The following is a 24,453-nucleotide window of genomic DNA, read 5'->3' on the forward strand; positions in this document are numbered from 1 at the left end:
GGAGAGAGAATGGAGTCAAGCAAGAAATGAGTCCCGTGGGGCAGGAACAGGCTGACATGATCGGTCTGCCGGGACAGGCCTGTTTGTGGATTTTGGGTAGGAGATAGAAGTGGGCCATCCGAGATTGGGAGACTATCAGGTTGGAAGCTCTGGAAGAAAGATCTCCAGAAGAGATGAGGTCAGTGATAGTCCTGGAAACAATGGCTTGATGTTCAGTGATGGGGTCATGGTCCAGGGGGAGGTAGGAAGAAGTGTCTGCGAGTTGATGCTCAGCCTGCCATACAACAACAGCACCATCCTTGTCAGTGGGTTTGATGACAAAGTCAGGGTTAGACCTGAGAGAACAGAGTGCGGCAAGTTCAGAAAGATGTTAGTAGCTCAATTAATCATTTATCAGAAGTGGATCAAATTTTTGATAGCCAAGGGTATGAAGGGATATGGAGTCAAGGCAGTTAGGTAGACTTAGAATATAGATCAACCATGAACTCACTGAATACAGAGCTTGCTCATGGGGTTGAATGGGATCTTTCCATTCCTACGTAGTTCCAAGGGGACCTAGGACAGACCAGTGCATACTCATATAATCCAGACACATTCTTATTATTCCCTTAGTAAAGCTGAGGCTTGGCTTGGATGAGCAGTCTCTGTTTATTTTACTTCTCGTTTCTTTAAAATCAGAAATTTATATTCTACGTAATACAGTACAAGATTGTCAGCTCCATTTTGTGTTTCAAGTAAAACTCTTAAAACCTCTCTCGGTTTCTTGTAATACAATCTCTCGTCAGGAAAATAGTTACTTTTAGAAAATATATATTGCTTGATTTACAAACATTTCTGTAGTTTTATGTTAGAAAAAATATTTACTCCTGGATAGCTGAGAGGACCAACTCCTCGGCAAAAGTAAATTGACTTATTTTTTTCAGTAGTCGTGAGGTCAAAGAGAGGTCGCCGTCGACAGAATTCAAAACGTTAACTCGCTGGTGACAAAGTGAGCACCGTCAAGGTTCCAGTCACTACACTTTGGATGTATAGATGGGGGATGGGAGGCAAGACAGCTATAGAGACAGATTATAGAGCTGCGCAGCCTTTCCCTGGAAAAATCAGCATGAACACGAGGGCAACACTGCTTCAGGGAGCCTGGTGACACACCACTCCAGGTACGTTACCCAGTGAGGTGTGGGCAGGCCAGTCATTTTTTTTGCAACTTACTTTGTATTCGCAGGGCAACAAGTGCATGAGTCAAAAGGATGTCTGAGAAATGCCCAAGAGGAGGGGAGGTAATTCTAATGCCAGGACTCGGGGTGATGTGGGGTAAAACTTTCTGCCCAGTTGGATGACCAGTGGTCAATGATTCTGTTCGAATTCTCCCAAATTAAAAAAGATTTCAGGCACAAGTTAATCACTCGCACTATCCTCTTGTTTTAAAGCAAATAATAAAACAGGGAATGCTCCCGGTACACTTACCTTAGTGGCTTAGATGGCAAATATAAATAAGCATCTTGGTCCCCCTGCACACCTCCCCCACCACACCATACAATCTTCTGAGAGAGAATTAATGTGACATTCATTTGTCCCCTTTGAATAGAGAGAAAGTTCCAGAGATCAGCCTGCCCTTGGTTCACCGGGTGAGGTGCTAGTCCCCATCCCCCTCCTCCCCCTCACCCCCAACCCTTCCTGTGTGGGGTGAGGGCTGAACTATACAGGTCAAAGTTTATTCCTGTCCCATGCTGAGATACTTGGCAGGAGTGGGTGCATCAATGCGGGTGCTACAAATGGGTAGCTCTGCTCAGATCAAAAGGGCAGGCAAATACACTTCCTGCTCATGTTTGCCATCCAAAGATTCTTGGAGGAAAACGGCGGGAGCAGGGCTGTAACACCCACTAAGAAAGGACTGCTGCAACTTCTCACAGCTGTCAATCTGTAGCCTGGCTGCGGGGCCTGCTGCTTTACCTCTTCTGCACAGCGCTGCAGTTCCCCACGCCCACCAATTCTTCCCTCATCTGACGGGGTTTGGAGTGGCACATTTCCCGTGCTGAAAAAGAGGCTGTGGCTAATTTAACTTAGTGAGGCAGTGAATCTGTTTAAACCATGGAATTATTTAAGAAACAGCTGAATACAACGACAGCAGTGAGGAGGGTGAACAGCTGATGTAGGCTTTCCCCACAGTCATCCGGAATTAGGATGGGCCAAGTAGCCTCTCTCATCCGTATACTTTGCCATAACGTTGCAAAGCTGCCTTTGTGACCAAGTTGATGAAACGTTCAACTACTCAACTGTAACAGACAATTGCACCTCTCCCCCACACGCAAAATAACAAGAAGTGACTGAACAAAACCTAACAACTGAGGTGATGTTTCAATGCACCAGGCCTCATCTGTTAAAGCTCTACCTTTCCAAAGGAACAAGCCTGGCCAATGAGCTTATCAGACTGTAATAATGCTCCCTACAGTGCCAGTGTAAGTTGTACTGGTTCAGAACTGATTTAGTTGTGTAAAAAGCTCTCTTAATTTGCCTTTCAATTCGTCCCTCATTAAACTTGCTGAGACTGGAAAGACGCTCACTTTCTTCATGCAGATTTCAAGGAAGGAAGCACAGGGCCACTCTCCCACCTGACTGCTCTGCACCCTCATGCAATGGTTCCCCACCACCCCCACACTGACCTCGGCTGCTGAATAGCAACTCTGTGCGGCCTGTAAGTTCCCGGTTTGAGTACGAAAGTGCGGGTGTGATGTTTCATTTTAAATAAACACTCAATTCTCCAAAGCAGTCAAAGCCAGTTGGAGGTGGAGGGGCTGCAATTGCTGTGTGAACTGGCTTAGATGTGCACAAAACTCAGCCCCATGGGTCATGTATGGCCTTCAGAATCCAGCCTATGACATCCAACCAACACTGTTTCTAGTTGCACTAATTTCCTGTGGGCTGGTTTGTTCTGGTTTGAGCTTCCTTTGATCTGGAGGCCATTGAAAAGGGCCATTCTCAGCCCACTGCCTCGCTGATGGGATGATTTCTAAATCAGAACATGATCTGTTTGCATCAACTCCAAAATTAATAGAAGCACAGGTTTAAGTTTAAAGAGGTCTCCCCACACACCCTCCAACCAATCCCTGAGGCTCCCGAGTACAAACCTACATGACTCCCAGAGACAAAAACAAGGGTTGATACATGCCTGGAGAGAATGAACAAGGGTGTATGACAACATAGACAACAGGCAGAATTCGGAGAGGCTCACTGAGTGATGTCCCAAGCTCTTCAACGATTGAGGGTGGGGGGGGTGGGCCATCGATTTAGTCCATCAGAATGCATTTCCAATCTTTCTTCAAACCTCGCCATTGAGAGGGTTCCCCCCTCCTCCTCTCTCCATCGAGACGTGCCCACTACCCCCCCTCCACTCCACCAGCCTCAAGGGTCAGACAGGGAGGCAACGTCCTGCCAATGTGGACAGGTCCCTCTGCCTTAAGGTGGCAGCTGGGCTAAGACCCAGCACAAACCACACTGCAAAAAAAAAAGTGCACATTGTGCCAGAAACAGGGCTGCAACGTACATCACAACCAATTAGTCTAAACCCAGGGTTTGTACTCCAGATAGGAAGCAGTCTCAAAGTCCGGAATACTGTCCCAAATTCCGGAATTCTCCACATTATGTACACGGGGGCGGGGGTGTGCGGGTTGAGCAAGTAAGAATCTTGACACAGTGACTCGGCCGTGTAGAGATATAGGGACAGGGTGGCGGGGGGTGGAAGGGCAGGCAACAAATTGAGCATCACATTGGAGCTTTTAGGTTGAGAAATGGATGGAAAATGAACCATGATTTAGAAACAAGAGCTGGCTGAAAGCCTGGGCCTTCTTAAATGTGATGCAGCCTGGGTTGGTTGGGGGGTGGGGTTTGTGTGGAAAACATCACCTCTGTATAAACACTTTGTCCCACGAGGGATGGTGGGGGTGGATTTAAGTGTTTCAAACGGAGGCCTTTTCTGTTCTTTCGCTTTACAGCCAAGAAAGGAAATTCCTAAAGTATCCGAAAGTTTCAAGTACCAATCCTGATTGGGATTATTTCTTTTCCTCCGTGCCATCCCAGATTCGCAAACAAGACTCCCAATTCCTGAGACGTTTCCCAATCCGCTCATCGGCTCCCGGATGGAGAGTTCCCTGAATATTAGAGAGAGAGGATGTGACTAGAAGTCCACCGCTGGGGTCAGGTGCAGACTGAAGTGCTGGTGTCTGGCTTGGTCAAGTGACAAATGGCAAGACTCCCGTAGAACGTGGGATCCGTCATGGGAAACAGCAGCAGGAAGAAGAGGATGACACCCAGTAGATAGAAGAAGAAAATGGTGACTTTATGAGGGTGCTCCAGAGCAGCTCCAATAGCCGGGAATCCCATGTAGTTACAGAACGAGTGGCACAGCACTGGACCAATCAGGTGACCTAGAAAACAAACAGCCTGTCACAATACCGAAAGGTCACTTGTTCACCGAGGATTCTCAACTTCAGGTGCTTCCTGGAGGCAGCAAGCCAGTCGCTCTCAAACTATCCATCCGTCCTTACAACCATTACCACGTCCCGGGGACCCCCTGAAAATGCCGACCCTCCCGGGGACCCCCTGAAAACATCGACCCTTCCAGGGACCCCCTGAAAACACCGACCCTCCCAGGAACCCCCTGAAAACACCGACCCTCCCAGGAACCCCCTGAAAACACCGACCCTCCTGGGGACCCCCTGAAAATGCCGACCCTCCTGGGGACCCCCTGAAAATGCCGACCCTCCCTGATTATGTGTGTAAATACTGGCACTCCTGCAGATCCCATGCGAATACTGACATGCCCCAAGGGGCATCCTGCAGACAACCCGCCCCTCACACCCCCCAAGAAACCGCCGTCCTGTTAAATACAGCCAGCTCCATTTCAGGAGACAGTCCTGGTTGGATTTACCCTGGAGACATTCCCCACCCGCTGCAACCTGTCTGGGACTTCTATTCATATCTTCCTTCCTTCCCTAGCTGTGCTGAAATGAACTGGAGATTTCCCCAGGTTGAACCGTCACTAGAGCAGGTAGAAAGGGGCTACAAGCAAAAGGGGGAAATGGTGGATTTGCATTTCAGCTACAAAACTGCTCCACTTGACATGTTAGCTCATTTTTGCACTTCTCGGGTGCTGACAGACCCTACTGTACACTTTTCCACTTTTATTTCAGATTTATATTCAGTCCCAAAAATCATTAAATCACCTAAAGTCACTAAAAATATCTATCAACACATGAAGTCTGAAACTGTTCAAGCAACATGCTGAATCAGAACAAGAATACTCAAGGGGCCAAGGTAAAAGAGCATGGGTTCAAACCCCACTCCAGAGACTTGAACGTGTCATTCAGGCTGACATGCCAAGTGCAGGACTGATGCGAGTGCTGCTATCTTTTGGATAATCCTTAAACCCAGGCTCTACCTACTCCCTCCACTATTGGAAGAAGAGCGGGAGTTCTCCCCGGTGCCCCGACCAATACTTATTTCTCAATCAACAGGATTAAAATAACCTCATTGCTGTTTTGTGGGAGCTTGCCATGCGCAACTTAGTTGCTGCATTTTCCTACATTACAACAGTGACCACATTTGAAAAGTAATTTGTTGGCTGTAGGTGCTTTGGGATGGTCACACGTTATGAGAGGCGCTATAGAAATGCAAAGTGTCTCTTTTCATCAGGTACTGGATGGTTAAAAAGACAAAATAAAATTAAGGAGCGATCAGGGTTATATTTCTCGACAAGCACAGCTTCTGTACGAAGCTGCTCGTACTGAATCCTGTTGTTTAATTCATTCTTTTAAAAAGCCAGATACATTAATCCCATGGAGGGATAAAATGCTGGTGGAAAACATACCAAGGAAAAGTCAAGCCTGAAGATTACAGGAGGGAGAGGAAACTGGGAGAAAGCAAGGAGCTCCGCGGGTCTGAGAGCCTGGGAAGGAATGATTTGGAGTTGGAGGCGGTGCAATGACTTTGGTTCAAACGCAAGCAAGGCGGGAGGGAGGGAGCAGCGATGTGTGAAAGGCATTAACGTTAAAAACACACTGACCTGTCCTGATGAAAATAAATGCCGTGTATGCTCCGAACACCGCAGTGTAGGAAAACTGGAAAACTGGGGAGGTAAAAAAAAAACACACGCTTTGATTATTAACCCACGTAGAACAAACATTAAGGCCACCTTATTGTTACTGCCTCATCGATGTTGCAAATCTATCAAGATCAAAGCTGTCCCAACGGGATACGAACACACGAACCAGGAGGCCATTTCGTCCCTCAAGCCTGCTCCACTATTCAGTAAGATCATGGCTGATCTGTCTGTGGCTCCAACGCCATTATCCTGTCTACACCCTTTCGATTCCCTTGTTAGTCAAGAATCTACCTAACCTCTGCCTCCACAGCTCTCTGGGAGGAGAGCTCCAAAGATTCATGGCCCTCAGAGAAAAAAATTTCTCCTCATCTCAATCTTACATGGGAGACCCCTTACTTTTAAACTGTCCCCCCTAGTTCTAGTCTCTCCCACAAGGGGAAACATCCTTTCAGCTTCAACCTTGTCAAGTCCCCTCGGGATCTTGTATGTTTCAATAACATCACCTCTCAATCTTCTAAACTCCAATAGAGTCCAACCTTTCCTCATAAAATAACCCGGTCGTCCCAGGAATCAGTCTAATAAACCTTCTCCGAAATGCTTCTAATACAATTATGTCCCTTCTTAAATAAGGAGGCCAAACAGATGTCTCACCAATGCCTGGTACAACTGTACAAAACATCCCTACTTTTATATTCCATTCCCCCTGCCATACAGTACAACATTCCATTTGCCTTCCTAATGACTGGCTGTACCTGCATACTAACCTTTTTTGTGAATCATGTACTGGGACACCCAGATCCCTGAGAGTTCTGCAATCTCTCCCTATTTAAATAATATGCTACTTTTCTATTCTTCTTGTCAAAGTGGACAAATTCACATTTTCTCACATTATACTCCATCTGCCAAATTTTTGCTCACTCACTTAATCCAGCTATGTCACTTTGCAGACCCCTTATGTCCTCTTCATAACTTACTTTCCTATCTTTGTGCTTTCAGCTTTGGATCAAAAGGATGCGTGATGGAGGAAATTCTCATTTCTGTGAAGCAGTTTATGATCCAATGTTCTTCCCTCTCTCGATTCTAACTGGGTTTTGGTGTGACAATTGCAGTAGCCTTGCAAGCTCTTGCACAAGGGACCATTCTTCATGTAACATATCAACAGCCTGTTCCACCATGGGGTGGGGGGAAGAAGCGTGGGGGTGCTGAAACTGTCCAGAGACATTTTTGTGCATTCACATGAAACTCATTTTTCCCCCAATTTACTTGATGTTAATCTACTTAAAATAATAGACTGGGACCCTTTAAAAAATAACCCAATGGATTTTCACACACTGAGATTTTATCCAGTAAATTTTCATCATCACAAATCCTCAGCGGGAGAGCTTTATAACAGGCAGCTGATTCAATATCATCCACTTTACTGTATCAACCAATGTCAAGGTTACCCCCACTGCATACTCACCCCCATCAAGTTAACGGGACCCAAGCTGGTTGGTGAAGTTGACACCAAGATACATGGTTTTTCTTTATTGAGAGTTTATTAATTGTTCAGTCTCACAACTCTCCTCCCATACAACCCAGTGTCCCAGCTATGCCCTATTTATTCGTGCTCAAGGACAATTAATATCCATCACCTGTTTTTCTTATCCTTAACAAGGTAATTGACATTAACAAACTTTAACAACGTAATTGATAAGACATTGACACATCATACACAAGTGACGCAACGTGCACCCACACTCCCCACACCAACTTTTGAGCCAAATCCTTTTCCCTCCCACCCATAGTGCCACATGCTTCGTACCTGCCGAGAGGAAGATCCCCACGACTGTTCCTTGTCTGAACTTCAGGAGCTCGATCACGTGGTGAAAATGAGCTTGGAGAGGGGGGAAAGACCCAGAAATGTCAAATTTTTTTTTTAAATTCTCTCCTTGTCACTTGATGACAGTGAATCTGTCTGAGCTACTCAGGACATTAGCCAAATGGCTATTCTTCAGGTGCCAGTCTATTTAGTGAGTGTTTTGCGGATGACAGATGGTAGAAGAAAGATGATGTTCATACCAAAAGCCTTTCCAGCAGAAGCTGCAGGATAGTAATCAACAGCAGGGAGCCTGCTGGAGGACTGGTTTACTCTTCCCATGAACCAGAGGCACTGAGGCCCCAACTGCTTCGCTGGCTGAGATCAGGAAACTCAGACTGCTGGCTGAACCTGGGATTTTCCCCGGTCTATATGTCTCAACCATTCATGGTCTTAACCGGCTGAGCTATTGTTGCGTGGTAGTAGCAGGGGATTTGGGGGTGGCGTAGGGAAAAACATTCTTTCCAGCCTGCACCAAGCCCCATTCATCCCCGTGCTCAGCGACCACCACAGATACCAGTCCAATTTTAAAATTATCATCCACATTAAAAAATCATTCTCCATCTTTCTAACCACCTCCAGCTCTACAACCCTCCAAAACCTCTACGTTCCTCTAGCTCCTGTGCATCCCCACACCCTCGGACATCATTGGTAGCCGTGTCTTCAGTTGTCTAGGTCCCAAGTGCTGTAATTTCCTCCCTCAATCTCCCCGCCTCCCTCCCCTCCTTTAAAACTCGCCCCTACCTTTAAACACCTGCCTTCAATGGCTTGGTTAATTCTTGCTGATTACACTTCTGTGAAGTGCAGTGGGATTCTTTACTACATGAAATATACTTGTATATTTAGTTGTCATATTGTAAATAACTAAAATGTTTCCTTGTCCAGTGAAGTGACAAATTATGCGAAAAATTAAAAGGAATTGCAGATCTAAGGCTGCATATCTAACTTCCTGCACAGCAAGCTCCAAGTAATACCAGGGGAGATGGTGGGGTAGTGGTAATGTCACTGAATTAGTAACTCAGAAGGCCAGGCTAATGCTCTGGGGACGTGGGTCCAAATCCCGCCAGGGCAGCTGGAGGAATTTAAATTCAATTAGTAAATCTGGAATGTAGAGCTAGTCTCAGTGACCGTGAAGTCAATTGTTGTAAAAATCCACCTGGTTCACTAGTGTCTTTTTAGGGAAGGAAATCTGCCGTCCTTACCCGGTCTGGCCTACACGTGACTCCCGACCCACAGCCATGCGGTTGACTTTTCAATGCCCTAGCAAGCCACTCAGTTCAAGGGCAATTAGGGATGGGGCAACAAATGCTGGCCTTGCCAGCAACACCCACATTCCATGAAAAAATAAATTAAAGAAAAGTGATAGAAGCACAGGTGTTTACAACACACAGGAGGCCATTTGGTTAATTCATTCTGGGCCACTGTATTATACCAATTCCTAACCCACTACCTTGATCTTCCTCTTTTGGACATTTGTTCAATTTTTTCCCTTTAAAGGGATATAATGGTCTCTAGCTCAACCACTTCCTGTGACAAAGTATTCTGTGTATCAACATTGCTGTGTGTAATCGAACCATTTGTTTCAACCTGTTGAGATATACCCAACCTGAAGAAAGTGGCCCAGGGCTGTTCCAATGTATCAATGTTTACTTCCCTCCAGCTATAAACAGCAGCAGACTGGGGAAACAGCCAAACTATACTGCCTTTAGAATGGAGCTTTGAGCCAAGAATTAGCAAGCACAATACTTCAGAAACCTTCCAGCGCGGACAAATGCATTTTACACCTTCCCAATCCCGAACGTAACATCACACTCACCCAGTCAAACCCACTCACCAACTCCAAAGAAAAGCGGGCAGGTTATGATGGCACGGCTAAGGCCAGTGCAGGGCACCAGCATTGGCAGCATACACGCCCGGAACACCAGTTCTTCCGTCAGAGGAGCCACCACCTGATTCCTCATCCAACGCATGTCTGCCAGACACTGCGCCCAAAACTGTGGGTCTGGGAAAGAGGCAACAGCAGGGTTACCCAGAGCTTGATCTCTCACAACGCGATCAGACAGGAATCGACAGAGGCAGATGAGCACATGTCCCTTATCGGATTTTGCCACATGACTATTCGTTGAATGGGTAAAGGTCCACAAAGCACTACACAGGGGGCTTTTCCTAAAATATTCATTCCTGGGATGTGGGCATCACTGGAAAAGCCAGGATTTATTTCCCAATGGCCCTTGAGAAGGTGGTTGTGAGCTGCCTTCTTAAATGGGTGCAGACTGTCTGGCGAAGGTATCCCACAGTATTATTAGGTAGTGAGTTCTGAGATTTTGACTCAGCAACGATGAAGGAGGGTCTGATATATTCCCAAATCAAGGTGGTGTTATTTTAAGGGGAACTTGGGGGTGGTGTTGGTGTTGGCAGCATCTGCTGCTCTTGTCCTTCTAGGTGGTAGAAGATGCGGGTTTAGGAGGCATTGTCGGAGGAAGCCTTGGTGAGTTGCTCCACACCATCCTGCAAATGGCACACACTGCTGCCACTGTGCGCCAGTATGGAGGGAGTGAAGGTCTAAGTGGATGGGTTGCCTAAACAGGTGAGCTACCTTGTCCTAGATGGATGACCTGCTTCAAAGTCACATCTCAACTTTCGTAGCTACTGAGACTCAGGGGGACGTTTGTACTCTGGAGGAAGTGCACAGAGGAGCTCTGGCTTGAGAAGAGAGCTGGCTTTGGACAAAGACTGAAGAAACTTTGATTTTTCATCCTTGAACGAAGCTGACAGAGAGGACATCGCCTCAAGCTACGCAAAAAGAACCTGCATTTGTATCATTCCCTTACGATGTCCCAAAGTGCTTCAAGTCCTAACAGTACTATGGGTGTTCCTACAACACATGGACTGCAGAAGTTCAAGAAGGCAGCTCACCACCACCACTTTCTCAAGGGCAATTAGGGATGGGAAATAAAATGTTGGCATAGCCAATGATGCTCACGTCCCATGAATGAATAAACAAAAAAAGATAATAGTCGATGAAGCACTGTTGCAATGTAGGAAACACAGCAGCTAATTTACACAGAGCTAGAACGCATGAACAACAATGTGATAATGTATTAGGTATTGGTTGAGATTTTAGGTGTTTGTCGCAAGGTGGCGCTTCGAATTAAACTGCAGAAGTAGGATAAGCGGAAACAGTATGTGACTAGCTGAAGGTTAATATGGGACTGGAATAAGCTCCTTACTCACTGAATGATTAACAACTTGAATGAACTTATGTTGGGGAAGTGCAGGGGAAATCCCTGGCATCACAGAAGTTTAACAGCACAGATGGAGAACATTTGGCTCATAGTGGCAGTGCCAGCTGTCAACTAGAGCTTAATCCCATTCCCCAGCTCTTTGCTCCATACCTGCTTTAATTTAGGGAATGTTCAGGTGCTGCAAGTGCCCCATTGACTCCCTCACCTGGCATCTTGTGCAGGTAAATGAGCCTACCCCAGCACCCCCTCACTCTGGGACGAAAAGATCACTGGCCCTGACTAATTTAACACCTTTTTTTTCCCCGATATTGAGAAAGCAAGGTGAAGGGAAGAGTTGAGGTCCACAGTCCAGGTCATCATTAAGGTTGATAAGAGACAAGGTAAACCTGGAAACAGCCAGGTAGGTGAAAGAAGGGCCTTCATTTACATAGTACCGTATCACATCCACATGAGTGTTCAAGGAACTTCATGCACAATGAATTACTTCAACATGCAGTCTTCTTAGGGTTGCCAACCCTCCAGGATTCTTCACTGGAGTGAAGAACACTTCCAGAATGTTGTTGCAAGTAAAACCCAGAAGAAAACCACAGGGACATTTAAAAAAAAACTGGTATCTTTTAATTTTCTGAGAACACTTCTGTCAATTATTAAAAAAAATTGGATATTAGGAAGAAAGAATGCTGTTTGACTGACAGTCAAGAATCATCCAATCTGACAGCAAAGGGTGTTTGTTTCCCCATTGGCCAAGGGAAGGCCAATGTTGTGAGGCGAGGGGGGATGGGTAGGTAAGCATGGGACAAGATATTGCAGGTGGCACGACATGCGATGAAACCTCCAGGAATATGTGCCATTAGAGCTGGCAATGTGTGTGTGTGTGTGTGTGTCTGTATATATACACACAGGCGCATGCAAGAGCATCCATTTTGCAAGATTCCCCAATACAACAAGATGATGAATGAATCGTTGGTTTTGCTTTTGCTGGGGTTGGCGGAGGGAGGCACGTTGACCAGTTCACCAGCTGACAGAAGAGGCTTTCACCCAAATCAATCTGAGCTGGATTGGACCACAGGTCCGACAGACAAAAAGCCAGGGTCCAAACAATTAAAATCAGCTGGGGGTCTATATTCAAATATTTAATTTAAATGTATTAAACTTCATGTTTACAGAGGATAGAATGCGATAGAATGTGGGAGACCAGTCATGAATGCGTTGGAATAGTGAAGTTGATTCTGAACATATTGAAGAGAGATGCAATTGTCTGGAGATTTATGCTTGATTGCACAGAAACTCACTCATATGTTTGTATAAGCTTAAAAAAAAAGGTCTTAAAACCTTAAAAGCTTTCTGTACCCTTCAATAGCCTGCGCATCAACTTAAAAACGTGGGACTAATTTTCTTTTTATGCAGATGCACAATGAATTATGCTTCCAACAACTGCAGTTTGAAAATTGCACAGAATTATTTTAACAGCTCTTACATGATTTAAAAAAAAATACATTTTGAAACCTATGTATGATACTGGGGTACTTTTAAAAACAAATTAAGTTTTCAAAAAAAAAAAAAAGATTTGCAGGGCTGCAGAGGAAAGGCAGGGGAGTTGCTCTTCCAGAGGGCTGGCATGGGTATGACAGGCTGAATGCCCTCCTTCTGTGTTGTAATCCCCCCCCCGCCCCCCCCACTCCACTTCTATCTCTCTTGTAGCCTCTTCTATGTCCAATCCACTAGCTCTCAGCAAAGGAATGAAAGGTCACTTTACTGTGGGCTTCTGTTAATGAGTCTTTTTTGAGTTGTTAAAATGGCTTATACTTGAGCCACACTACAGGATGGTACAGTACAAGGGGAGGTGGGGGGGAGGGGAGGCTGCACTGTCAGATGTATCGCTCTTTGGATGATATCATAAACAGAAACTCTCCCCCCCGCCCCATTTTGCTTTTACCTGTGGTTCAGGCAGGGATTCAGCAACCCAAGCCACCGTTCAAAGCTGAAAGACCACAGAACACCAGCTACTGTGCCTCAAATCAGATTCACTGTTCTTACAGTGGTCTAAACTCCTTACAATCCTGCCTTAGCCAGCCACCAAAGGCACAGGCTCACCTAAAAACATCTTCATCCCTTCGAGGAAATCCCATGGATAGTCCATGACCAGCTGAATCAATGGCCCGAAGAACAGCACCTGCCAGACACAGAAATACTTTTAATTCTATGAGGGGACACTGTGCTCCGCATGAATCTCATCCACTCCCTCGAGTAGCAAGTTCCACATTCTCACCACTCTCTTTCTTCCAAATTCCCTGTTGGATTTATTAGTGGCTCTCTTACATGGGTGGCTCATTTTGGACACCCCCCATAAGTAGAAACATCTTCTCTACATCAACCCTATCAAACATCTTTATAAATCTTACCAGGTCAGCCCTCAGCCTTCTTTTCTCAAGAAAGGAGTACCCAGCCTATTCAGTCTTTCTTGATAGGTATAACCTCTCAGTTCTGGCTATCGTTCTTGTGAATCTTTGTTGCACTTTCCAGTGACTCTATATCCTTGCTGTAATATGACGATTAGAACTGTACACAATATTCAAGTGCGGTCTAACCAAAGTTCTATACAAGTTTAACATATTGTAAACTTCACTGCATAGGAGCATAAAAAGGATTGCTTTAGATCCTAGCTATGCAGAAAAGCCTGCCAACCTGTGCCCCCCACAGCACCATTCTGAAGTTACTTACTCCGTTTGTGCACTCACCATGGTCAGCAAGAGTGGAAGGCAGGCAGCAGCAAAGATCCCCTCCAAATGAACCCCCATTAGCACCAGCAGCGATGGACCTGTCTAATCAAAACATGCAAGACATTAGATCCGCTGGTCTTGTCTGCTGTGTATGAAGAACTGTGGCTTCAACTAATGCCATGTTATTCACTAAACCGACGTTCAAAACCCAGCATCATCCCATCCAGCGCCCCACTCAAGAGGACACCGAAACAAGGTCCAGAGGCAGACCTGTCAGTTCTGTTAACAGCGCTATCATTGTAATAAAGCAAGCTGGGCATGATTGTTTGATCAGTGAAAGCAAACCAACCATTCAAACTGGCTTGCACACCTGGGGACAACATTTTGAGCTGGGTACAGTTCTGAGATAATGCACAACATTAAAAAGGAGAGAGAGAGAGAGAGAGAGGATTAATTCAAGTATGTTTTCTCCAGGATCTTTATTGGTGCCAACTCACAAAACTGAAATGTCTAAGAGATTCCAACCTGGCAGGATAAAACTACTGTGACAGCACAAAGGTTGGTGGAGTTTATCTGTTTAAGACATCTAAAGAACATTAACGCCCTGTTAACTTTGCCTTCTTAGAATCCAAGTATTGGATTGCTAAAATCTGGACTTTTGAAGTCTGGGATTAGCTCCTTGGTAATAATTTGGATTTAACAGTAAACTGGGGTATTTAAGGCAAACTCTGTGATGCTATGTCCCCAGTGGGAAACAGCATGGTGCACACTGGCAATGCGTAGCTCTTAATCTCAGATTCAGGTTCCTCGTGAGAACAGGATGACTGAAACACCCAATCGTTGTTGCCAAGAACCCACTAACTGCAAATTAAAAATCAGTGATTCAAATTCAACAGATTAATGTCAATTTCAGAGCCACCATGTCTGTTTTTTTTTTGTAAGGTGTTTTACTCAAATGGGTAATTCTACAGCGTCAAAAAAATTTTGCGTTTGTTTAGCGCCTTTCAACACAGTGAAAAGTCCCAAGTCACAGGCAAAATTTGGCGTGGACCCACTCAATGAGACATTAGGAGAGGTGATCGAGAGCTCGGTCAAAGAGTTTTAAGAAGCAACTTAACAGAGGGGAGAGAGGCGGAGAGGTTTAATGAAGGGATTCCAGAGCTTAAGCCCCAGACTGCTGAAGGGACGGCTGCCAATAATGCAGCAATGGGAATCAGAGCTGCTCAAGAGGCCAGAATTGGAGGTGCCGCACTGATCTTAACAGGATTTGATCCAGCAGGCAGAATTCCAATCATTCTCAGTGACCGCTTGTTGCAGTATGTCCCCCACGGAGGTTGACGGGTGTCCTTACGTACCTTGAAACCAGTGTATTGCCGCCAGGTCCAGAGCCATAATGGAGATAGCATCGAGACAATCAAGACGCTTGTGAACCGGCGTTTAATCACAGTGGGATGATCCCTGTTAACACCAGAGAAAAAAAAAAGGTAACTCTTTAAAACAGAGAAACTTTATGTGGAGCACTTAACATTGCAGGCACCAAAGACACGGCACATAGCAATTAGGCAACGAGGGCACATGGTCTCTTGCATCCCACCTCAAGCGAGGGATAGGGCAAGGCAGTGGTTCAACATCTCATCTGAAAGACAGCACCTCCAACAGTGCAGCATCCCCTCACAGTAGTGCACTAAAGGTGGTATTTGTAAGCCTCCAATCAGACGGTCTCTCTCTTTCTCTCTCTATAGAGTTTGATGACCACCATGCTCTTCCAAATCGGAGGAAAGAGTTGGTCACTTCCTCAGAATTAACTGAAGAATATGACAGATCATCCAAGATTGCGTGTTGGGCAAGCAGGCTGACAACACAGAGGCAGCGAAGGGGTCAGAGGCGGAATTGAGGGTTGTCAGTGCACACATGGAATATTCAACCTACATCTGTCGATGATATTGTTAAGGATCAGCACGCAGATCTTTTGCGGGGGTGGGTGGTGGTGGTTTCTGGAGGTGCAGAGGCAGAAAGGGAAGCCATTGCTGGAAATAGTCCAGCTACAATTGGTTGGTCAATACTGGAACCAAGTGAGTCATAGAGTTATACAGCACAGAAACAGGCCCTTCAGCCCATTGTGTCCATGCCGGCCATCAAGCACCTATCTATTCTAATCTAATTTCCCAGCACTTGCCCAAAGCCCTGTATGCTATGGTGTTTCAAGTGCTCATCTAAGTACTTCTTAAATGTTATGAGCATTCCTGCCTCCACTGCCCCCTCAAGCAGTGTGTTCCATATTCCAACCACCCTCCGGGTGAAAACATTTTTCCTCAAATCCCCTCTAAACGTCGTGCCCCTTACCTTAAATCAATGTCCCCAGGATATTGACCCCTCCACTAAGGGGAAAAGTTTCTTCCTACCTATGCCCCTCATAATTTTGTATACCTCTATCAGGTCCCCCCTCAGCCTTCTCTGCTCTAAGGAAAACAACCCTAGACTATCCAGTCTCTCTTCACAGCTGAAACGCTCCAGCCCAGGCAACATCCTGGTAAATCTCCTTTGCAATCACGTCCTTCTTATAGTGTGGTGACCAGAACTGCGCACACTCCAGCTGTGGCTTAAATAGTATTTTATCCAGTTCCAGCACAACCTCCCTGCTCTTGTATTCTATGCCTCAGCTAATAAAGGCAAGTATCCCATATGCCTTCTTAACCACCTTATCTTCCTGTGCTGCTGCTTTCAGGGATCTGTAGATATGTATACCAAGGTCTCTCTGATCCTCTGTACTTCCTAGGGTCCTACCATTCATTATGTATTCCCTTGCCATGTTAGTCCTCCAAAAATGCATCACCTTGCATTGTGTGTTCTGTAGTTTCATGTCAGCCTCTGATATTACACCAGGATTGGCTATTGAACAGACAGCGCATTACAGCCAATGTGAATTGCTGTCGCTGTGGTAACAATGCAAAGCTGTCACACTTGAAATGGCACATGTATCATTCCTGAATTTAATTGGCTGAAACTTGTATAAATCACAATTGAAGAGAAACCCAGCAACAAAGAAGTAGCATCTTAAGAACATTATTAGAGAGAAAGCCAGTAATTTTGTGATTTTTCTGACCTGCGATAACTTAACCTTTCATCCCACTATCCCCAGCCTGCAAGCTCCCATTCAACAGTCAAACTTCCCTCAACAGCAGCAATTATCCCATAAGTAACCTCAAGATGGGGACAACCCTAATGAGCTGGACAATGGAGGGGAAGAGTTGGAGGTATGCCAACCATGTCAAAGGCCGAAGAGAGCTTGAGGAGGGATGATGCACCACAGTCACAGAGCATGTCAGTTGTGACCTTGGTTATGGCCATTTTGTTCCTGCGACAGGGGTAGGAACCTCTGGACAGTTTCAAACAAGAAACTTAAATTTCTCCAGAACCTATCCAGCATTCCAGAATATTCCAAGGGACACAAAAGCTCAACAAACAAATCTTACAATGGGCTTGAATTTGTTTTAAAGAAGGGCTCAGTGTATTGCTGCTCCATGCAGAGCAAAAACTGACAGGTTTCATCAGTGCTGAATTGGCAAACCTCAGTCACTGCAAGTGGGCTAGTAAAGGAGGGCAAACTGAAATGGCTCAACCATTCACATCTGTTAACTTCCCGATGAGGAATCCACTCAGCTACGATGCCCTTCACCATCATGTGGCCTGGTTCACATATACTCACTTGGGTGAGGTGGTGGAGGACATTAATGGCATCTGGCATAAATGGAACTGTACTCCACAGAAGGCATCAAAGCCTTCAGAAGGGAGAAAATAGTTAATGAACTTGATCCTGAAGCTGTCCCTCCCAACTCCCTTTGACTGGAATACGGAGTCGAAATGGATTTCGATCTGTCTGCTAATTGACTGCTCTTATCTGTGTGCAGCTCAGAGTCTCCATTTCTGCACCCACACTATGCAGTTGCTTAGCCAATGCCTCGCAATTCCCAAGGGCTGAGAGTTTGGAAATACATGCAATGCACCAGTGATATTCACTAACTCCTTAAGTCACAGGCCACTCTCTAAAATGCTCCAAGACACTACACAACAAAGGAATCAAATGAGAGTCTGATTCTGTTTACTCAAACATGGAAAATTCCTCTTTTCAAATATGCCACGTGGCAGCTGGAGCCTTTTTTCCAAGAAAGTGAGAATTTTTAAAAAAATTTAGTTCTATTGAAACTCCAGATGCTTATGGAGCACTTCCAGCTGAATGATGGAAGCTGGGGTAGCCTTGCCACCAGCCCTATTAAACTTTGTCTATTGCTGAGAAAAAGAAGAGACACGCTGTCAAAGCTTTTCATCTGCGCTCATCAGGACAGAATCGCAAGGATACCAAATCTCAAAGGGAACAACATTAATATTTGTCTCTCTCACTAGTGGCATTCTGAGGAGAGAAAAATCAGTGTCAGATTACCAGCTCTGGCAATGTGCTCCAACTGAAAGGGTTGAGAATTAAGGCCCATGGTGGGGTGGGGTTGTGTAGTATAGATTAACCATAAAAATAGAAGCAAAAGAAATCTGAAATAAATGAGAGTGCTAAAAAAGCTCAGCAGGTCTGGCAGCATCTGTAGAGAGAGAAACAGTTAATGTTTCAAGTCGAATTAGGGTTGCCAACTCTGGATGGACTCATTCCTGGAGGTTTCATCCCAATGCCCTCCAACTCCAACCCCTACCCAGAAAAGCAGTCTTTATAACCAAGAAACTTAACTAGTGGAACAAACCACAGAAGACCCATTGTTTTTTTTTTCTCCTGGGTTACTCACAGCAGTATCTTGGGGATTCTATTTTTTTTATTCATTCATGGGATGTGGGTGTCGCTGGCTAGGCCAGCATTTATTGCCCATCCATAATTGTCCCTTGAGAAGGTGGTGGTGAGCCATCTTCTTGAGCCACTGCAGTCCATATGGTGTAGGTACACCCACAGTGCAGTTAGGGAGGGAGTTCCAGGATTTTAACCCAGCGACAGTGAAGGAACAGCGATATATTTCCAAGTCAGGATGGTGAGTGGCTTGGAAGGGAGCTTGCAGGTGGTAGTGTTCCCATGCATCTGCTGCCCTTGTCCTTCTAGGTGGCAGAGGTCAGGGGCTTGGAAGGTGCTATCCAAGGAGCCTTGATGAGTTGCTGCAGTGCATCTTGTAGATGGTACACACTGCTGCAACTGTGTGTCGGTGGTGGAGGGAATGGACGTTGAAGGAAGTGGATGGTGTTCCAAGCTGCACTCTTTCCAACTCCAACTGCCCTGCTCAGAAAAGCAGCCTTCTCCTCATCACCCGCATCTCCAATTATAGTTATAACTAAGAAACTTAACTAGTGGAACTCTAGTGTTCCCATCTATCTGATGCCCCTGTCCTTCTAGATGATAGTGGTCATGGGTTTGGAAGGTGCTGTCTAAGGAGCCTTGGTCAATTTCTGCAGCACATCTTGTAGATGATACATACTGCTGCTACTGCACGTCAGTGGTGGAGGGAGTAAATGTTTGTGGATGTGGTACCAATCAAGCGGGCTGCTTTGTACTGGATGGCGTCAAGCTTCTTGAGTGTTGTGGGAGCTACACTCATCCAGGCAAGTGGGGAGTATTCCATCACACTCCTGACTCGTGTCTTGTAGATGGTGGACAGGCTTTGGGGTGTCAGGAGGTGAGTCACTCGCCACAGGATTCCTAGCCTCTGACCTGCTCTTGTGGCCACTGTATTTATGTGGCTGGTCCAGTTCAGTTTTTGGTCAATGGTAACCCACAGGATGTTGATAGTGGGGGATTCAGTGATGGTAATGCCATTGAACTTCAAGGGGCGATGGTTAGATTCTCTCTTGTTGGAGATGATCATTGCCTGGCACTTGTATGGTATGAATGTTACTTGCCACTTGTCAGCCCGAGCCTGGATATCTTCCAGGTCTTGCTGCATTCAGACATGGACTGCTTCTCATCTTTTATTCCTGGAGACTTCCAAGGATTGGCAATCCTAAATCAAACACAACTCTTCTTCAGAACTTAGATTAACCATTGCAGCTCGAGACAATTCATTGGAAACTTGTCACTCCTGATGCTGCCAGACCTTCTGCATAATTTTTTTTTGGTTGTTCCAATTTTCCCTCACTTGTTTCTGGCAAAAATTCTAAATCAGGAGAGAGGTGGCAACGCTTTGCAACTTGTGCATTGCTTCACGAACTTAATTCTATCCCTCTCCCCTTCCTGCCCCAGAGGGGGGTGTTGCTTGGTCCAGATGTTGCTGGCTCAGCGCTGCAACTGGGAGGTTCCCCTCCCCCCACCGGGACGGGAGCGGCGGCGGCGTTGCCCCTGGCAACAAGCTCCCTCCAGCGCAGCAGCGTTACCTGGGCAACTGGCTCCTCCACACGTACAGGCTCCCCACGTAACCGCAAGCCAGCAGCAGGCAGGAGACCACCGAGATGGAGCAAAGCACGGGGCCGCCACCGCCGCCGTGGTCCGCCATCATCGACATGCCAGCGCTTCCGGCGCAGCTGGGACGCCGGGGAGTCGCGGCGCAGGGTTATAACGTCATCATGGGCACGCCCACTCACGCCAACACCCCCCCCCCCCCCCCCCCCCCCCCCGCCACCTACACCCTACTTCATTCAGAAGTTCTCCCCCAGTGCGGGAATTGGTGCTGCAGAGCTCAGTCACTGCTGGTAGTGTGTTGGGACTGGTGAGGAGCTGCCACCCACCCCACCAACTCTCCAAGTGCCCATCAACCCCAGATTTTTTAAAAAAATTCAGTGGGGCTTTAGAGGCACAAGCAAAAAACACAGGTTTAACATGGAATAAAAAGAGAAAATGATGGAAAAACTCAGCAGGTCTGGCAGCATCTGTAGAGAGAGAAGCAAGAGTTAACATTTTGAGTGCAATTTGACTCTTCTTAAAACGAAAGAAAAACAGAGTTAACGATTCGAGTCCAATATTACTACTACTCTTAGGAATTTTTCTTCGTCATATTGGACTTGAAACATTAACTCTGTTTTTCTTTCCTCTGAAGAAGAGTAATATTGGACTTGAAATGTCAACTCTATTCCCCTTTCCACAGATGCTGCCAGACCTGCTGAGTTTTTTTTCCAGCATTTTCTGTTCTTATTTCAGATTCGCAGCATCCACAGTATTTTGCTTCAAATTTAACATGTGGTTGCCAATCGTCTAGGATTGGCCTGGAGTCTCCAGGAATTAGGGTTGCCAGCTGTGATTAAGTGTATTCCTGGAGGTTTCATCACATGACTTGCCCTCATGCTCTAGCCATTAGTCAGCCAACAAATCCATCCTTGTGACGTACTGCCTTCCTAGGCCAATTGGAAAGAAAAGACTCATTAGCTAATTGGATGTTGCTTGACTGTCAGCCAAACAGGCTTTCCCCACTTCTGCGCCCCCACAACCCACCCCATGTCCACCTCTCCCCCACCCGGCCCCCCCAGCCGTTTCAATATTTCTATATCTAGTAAAGAGAAATGTTCAAAGAAAATGAACAAAAATACATAATCTTTTTTGATGTCCCGATGATTTCTCTCCAGGGTTGCACACAGCAGTGTCCTGAAGACTGATCTTCAATTCCTGGAGGCTGCAGGCAAATCCTGGAGTGTTGGCAACCCTACCAAGAATTGGAGATCAATCTCCAGAACACTGCTGTGTGCAACCCCGGATAAAAACCTTCATAACATTAAAAAATATTGTTTTTTTTTATAATTTTCTTTGAAAATTTCTCTTTATCAAATATAAATATATTGAAAACGGCGGGGTGGGGGGCAGGGGGAAGGCTGTTTGGCTAACAGTCGAACATCATGCAATTGGGTAATGAGTCTTTTTGCTTTCCAATTGGCTGGTGACCATGAGAGTGAGGACCGTGAGAGCAAAGGGATTGGTAAGCCGTGAGGGGTTAGAGAGGCCTCGAGACCACATAATAACAAGGGAGCAGGGGTGTTAACTAAAATAACTCATCTTATTGAGTTACAACATTTTCATCTCTGCTAGCTGACTCACTCACTTGCAGTCCCACTCGAATCACTCAAATTCACCTTGGAGGCTCCCAGGATCAATCTCCCACAGGCTGTCCTAGAGATACAGGACACGAGACAAACAGACAAAATAAGGGACAATCCCTTAAACTACGGGACAGTTGGTCATCTTGGTAGGGGGAGGTCTTGTGCATAGTGGGTAGCCTCCCTACCTCTTGAGGAAGAAGCTCCAAGTTTGAGTCCCACTCCAGGACTTGATGGCCAAGGGAGGTGCGTTCATAAACGTTGCCAAACAGGTTGAGTATCGGTTTGAAAAATCTTTGCAATACATGCCAATGGCAGGCGGTAAAAACAGGAGAGATTCCTGATCAACCATCCGCTGGAAAGAATAACTGTAGCAGATCCCATGAGTGAATTGTAAGACACCACCACCACTACTGTGTGCAGACAATCTACCAGCCTTGAACACCAGCTACATGTGGGATGAGTGAACCAACTGATCTGTTTTGGGGGTGGTCGTTGGGAGAGAGAAATGTTGGCCCAGGATTCCTGGAAAACTCCCTGTTTTTCTTCACTTATTAGCATCCTTAACATTCAAATATGGAATAAAAGGATACATTGATAAGGCATGATTAATAGGGCTGGCGGAGGTTCATCAGCATGTGAGCTTTTTCTACACTGTAAATTCAATATAATTCAAAAACTAGTGGTCATAAATGCAAGATAGACACTAATGAAGTACAGAATTCCCTAAGAAACTTCTTTACTCAGAGAGTGGTTAGAATATGGAACTTGCTACCACATGATGTGGTTGAGGCAAATCACATAGGTGCGCGAAGGGAAAGCTAGCATCTATGGAGAGAGAAACAGGGTTAAATGTTTCAAATCCAATATGACTCTTCTTCAGGAGTGAAGAGAGGACGGAGTGTGATGGGCTTTATGCTATTGAGAAAGTGGAGAGGGTCGGGTCTAACAAAAGGGAAGGTCAGGGATAAGTTAGAGAGCAGGAGAAGATTAAATACCAAAGATGTCATGGAACAAAAGGCAAAGCTCGTGGTAATTGTTGTAGTAAAGAAATAAAGCATTGGTCCAGAGTAGGCGTTAATAGCAGAATAAAGGTCAGGTCAGTCTGAAAGCAAAAACAAGGTACAGATTGGCACTAGGGGGAAAGAAATCATAGTCTGAAGTTGTTGAACTAAATGTTGTGTCCAGAAGGCTGTGAAAGTGAGTGGAATTAGATAGCTCTAGCAAAGAGCTGGCGCAGGCATGATGGGCCGAATGGCCTCCTTTTATGTATCATTCTATGAAACTAATGTAAGAAAACTCAACTTGTTCAGCTTTCCTTTCTCAGAGTTACCAGGGGCCATCTCTGAAACCAGACTGCCCAATTCAAGATCAGTTCAGAAGTCTTTGTGATCTGTCTGGTTTTGTAAATTTCACTTCCTGCTGTTAACATCTTTGTGGTTAATGATAATAGTAGCAGCTTTTCTGCAGAGCCAGCAATATCAGAGAAATTTAGGAGTGAGTTTCATAACAGCAGCTTGCACTGCTGTATAAAGGTCCTCACGTAACAGAAATGTCTCCGTAGTGAGAACTTGGAACTCGCTACTGCAGGGAGTGGTTTAAATAGCATAGATGCATTTAAGCAGAAGCTAGATTAATGTATGAGGGAGAAAGGAATAGGCTGATATGCTGATAGGGTCAGATGAATGAAGTAGTGTGCAAGGAGACTCCTATGGAGCTTAAACACAGTCACAGAACAGTTGGGCTATATGAATGGCCTGTTTCTGTGCTCTAAAATTGTACATAAATCTCTGTCGCATGCTTAATTATCGCGGTCACATAGAAAAAGAAGTTTTTTTGGCAGGGAGAAGGGATGAAAGATAGTCAAAGAGAAGGGCTACTAGAGGGAGTGGGGTAGAAATTGATTAGGCATTCCTTTAGATAATATCACTACCTTCAACACCTCTTTATCCTTTTGTCTGTGACGTCTTTTGGTTATCTCCACTTATCACTGGCCCTTTATCCAGCTCTTCTTGTCCTACCCACCACCCCCCCACCCCTTAAACCAGCTTATATTTCACCTCTCTTCTATTTTTACTTAGTTCTGTTGAAGGGTCATTCGGACTCGAAACATTAACTGTGCTCCTATCTGCAGATGCTGGCAGACCTGCTGAGTTTTTCCAGGTATTTTTGTGTTTGTTTTGGATTTCCAGCATCCACAGTTTTTTGCTTTTATCTTAGAAATTGCAGGCATGGTTTGCTGTAGTGGAATTATGTAATTCAGAAATCAAGTGATTGGCTTGTATGGTATTACATGCAGTTATTTAAATTCTGTGATTAGGGCCAATAAAACAACACTTTTGAAAAAAAAACAGCAAGTGGTTCTGAGGAAACCCTAGAGGGCAGAATAAGAAGGCACTTTTGTTCTTTTTTATGTCACTGTGGCAATTCAATGCCTTCTTGCCTGCTGCTTATAGCTATTCCTACAAGGCGATTTGCTGTCATGGTTTGTCACGCTCATCTGTCTTGCACCATCTTCACACATCCACTGTA

The 24,453-nt window shown here is 45.5% G+C and overlaps 1 protein-coding gene across 4 annotated transcripts; it reads right to left on the reverse strand.

Annotated features, from left to right (window-relative positions):
• Positions 1-633: 633 nt before the first annotated feature.
• rce1a (Ras converting CAAX endopeptidase 1a) lies at positions 634-20,410 on the reverse strand. Of its 4 annotated transcripts, none has more exons than XM_041179964.1 (8): positions 20,275-20,410; positions 15,276-15,378; positions 13,939-14,018; positions 13,295-13,373; positions 9,790-9,957; positions 7,902-7,973; positions 6,059-6,121; positions 634-4,421 (listed from the first exon to the last, which is right to left on the reverse strand). In XM_041179964.1, the coding sequence occupies exons 2-8, from the start codon at positions 15,310-15,312 to the stop codon at positions 4,192-4,194; spliced, it is 729 nt and encodes a 242-aa protein (XP_041035898.1). In that variant the 5' UTR covers positions 15,313-15,378; positions 20,275-20,410; the 3' UTR covers positions 634-4,191. The 4 variants fall into 4 exon arrangements, with proteins under 4 accessions (XP_041035898.1, XP_041035896.1, XP_041035899.1 ...); XM_041179962.1 differs by having other exon boundaries at positions 13,939-14,022; positions 20,275-20,404; XM_041179965.1 differs by lacking the exon at positions 15,276-15,378 and having other exon boundaries at positions 13,939-14,022; positions 20,275-20,404.
• Between the last annotated feature and the right edge of the window lie 4,043 nt (positions 20,411-24,453).

This window comes from Carcharodon carcharias, chromosome 37, assembly GCF_017639515.1.
Source record: "Carcharodon carcharias isolate sCarCar2 chromosome 37, sCarCar2.pri, whole genome shotgun sequence".
Classification (NCBI taxonomy): domain Eukaryota; kingdom Metazoa; phylum Chordata; class Chondrichthyes; order Lamniformes; family Lamnidae; genus Carcharodon; species Carcharodon carcharias.

Coding starts and splice junctions, on each gene's coding strand:
- rce1a (XM_041179962.1), bottom strand. CDS start 20,402: ATGTCGATGATGGCGGACCACGGCGGCGGTGGCGGCCCCGTGCTTTGC. Junction 13,374..13,938: donor TTCCACTCTTGCTGACCATG/GTGAGTGCACAA, acceptor TGTGTCTGGCAG/GTGCTGTTCTTCGGGCCATT. Junction 4,422..6,058: donor ATTTATTTTCATCAGGACAG/GTCAGTGTGTTT, acceptor TTTGTTTTCTAG/GTCACCTGATTGGTCCAGTG.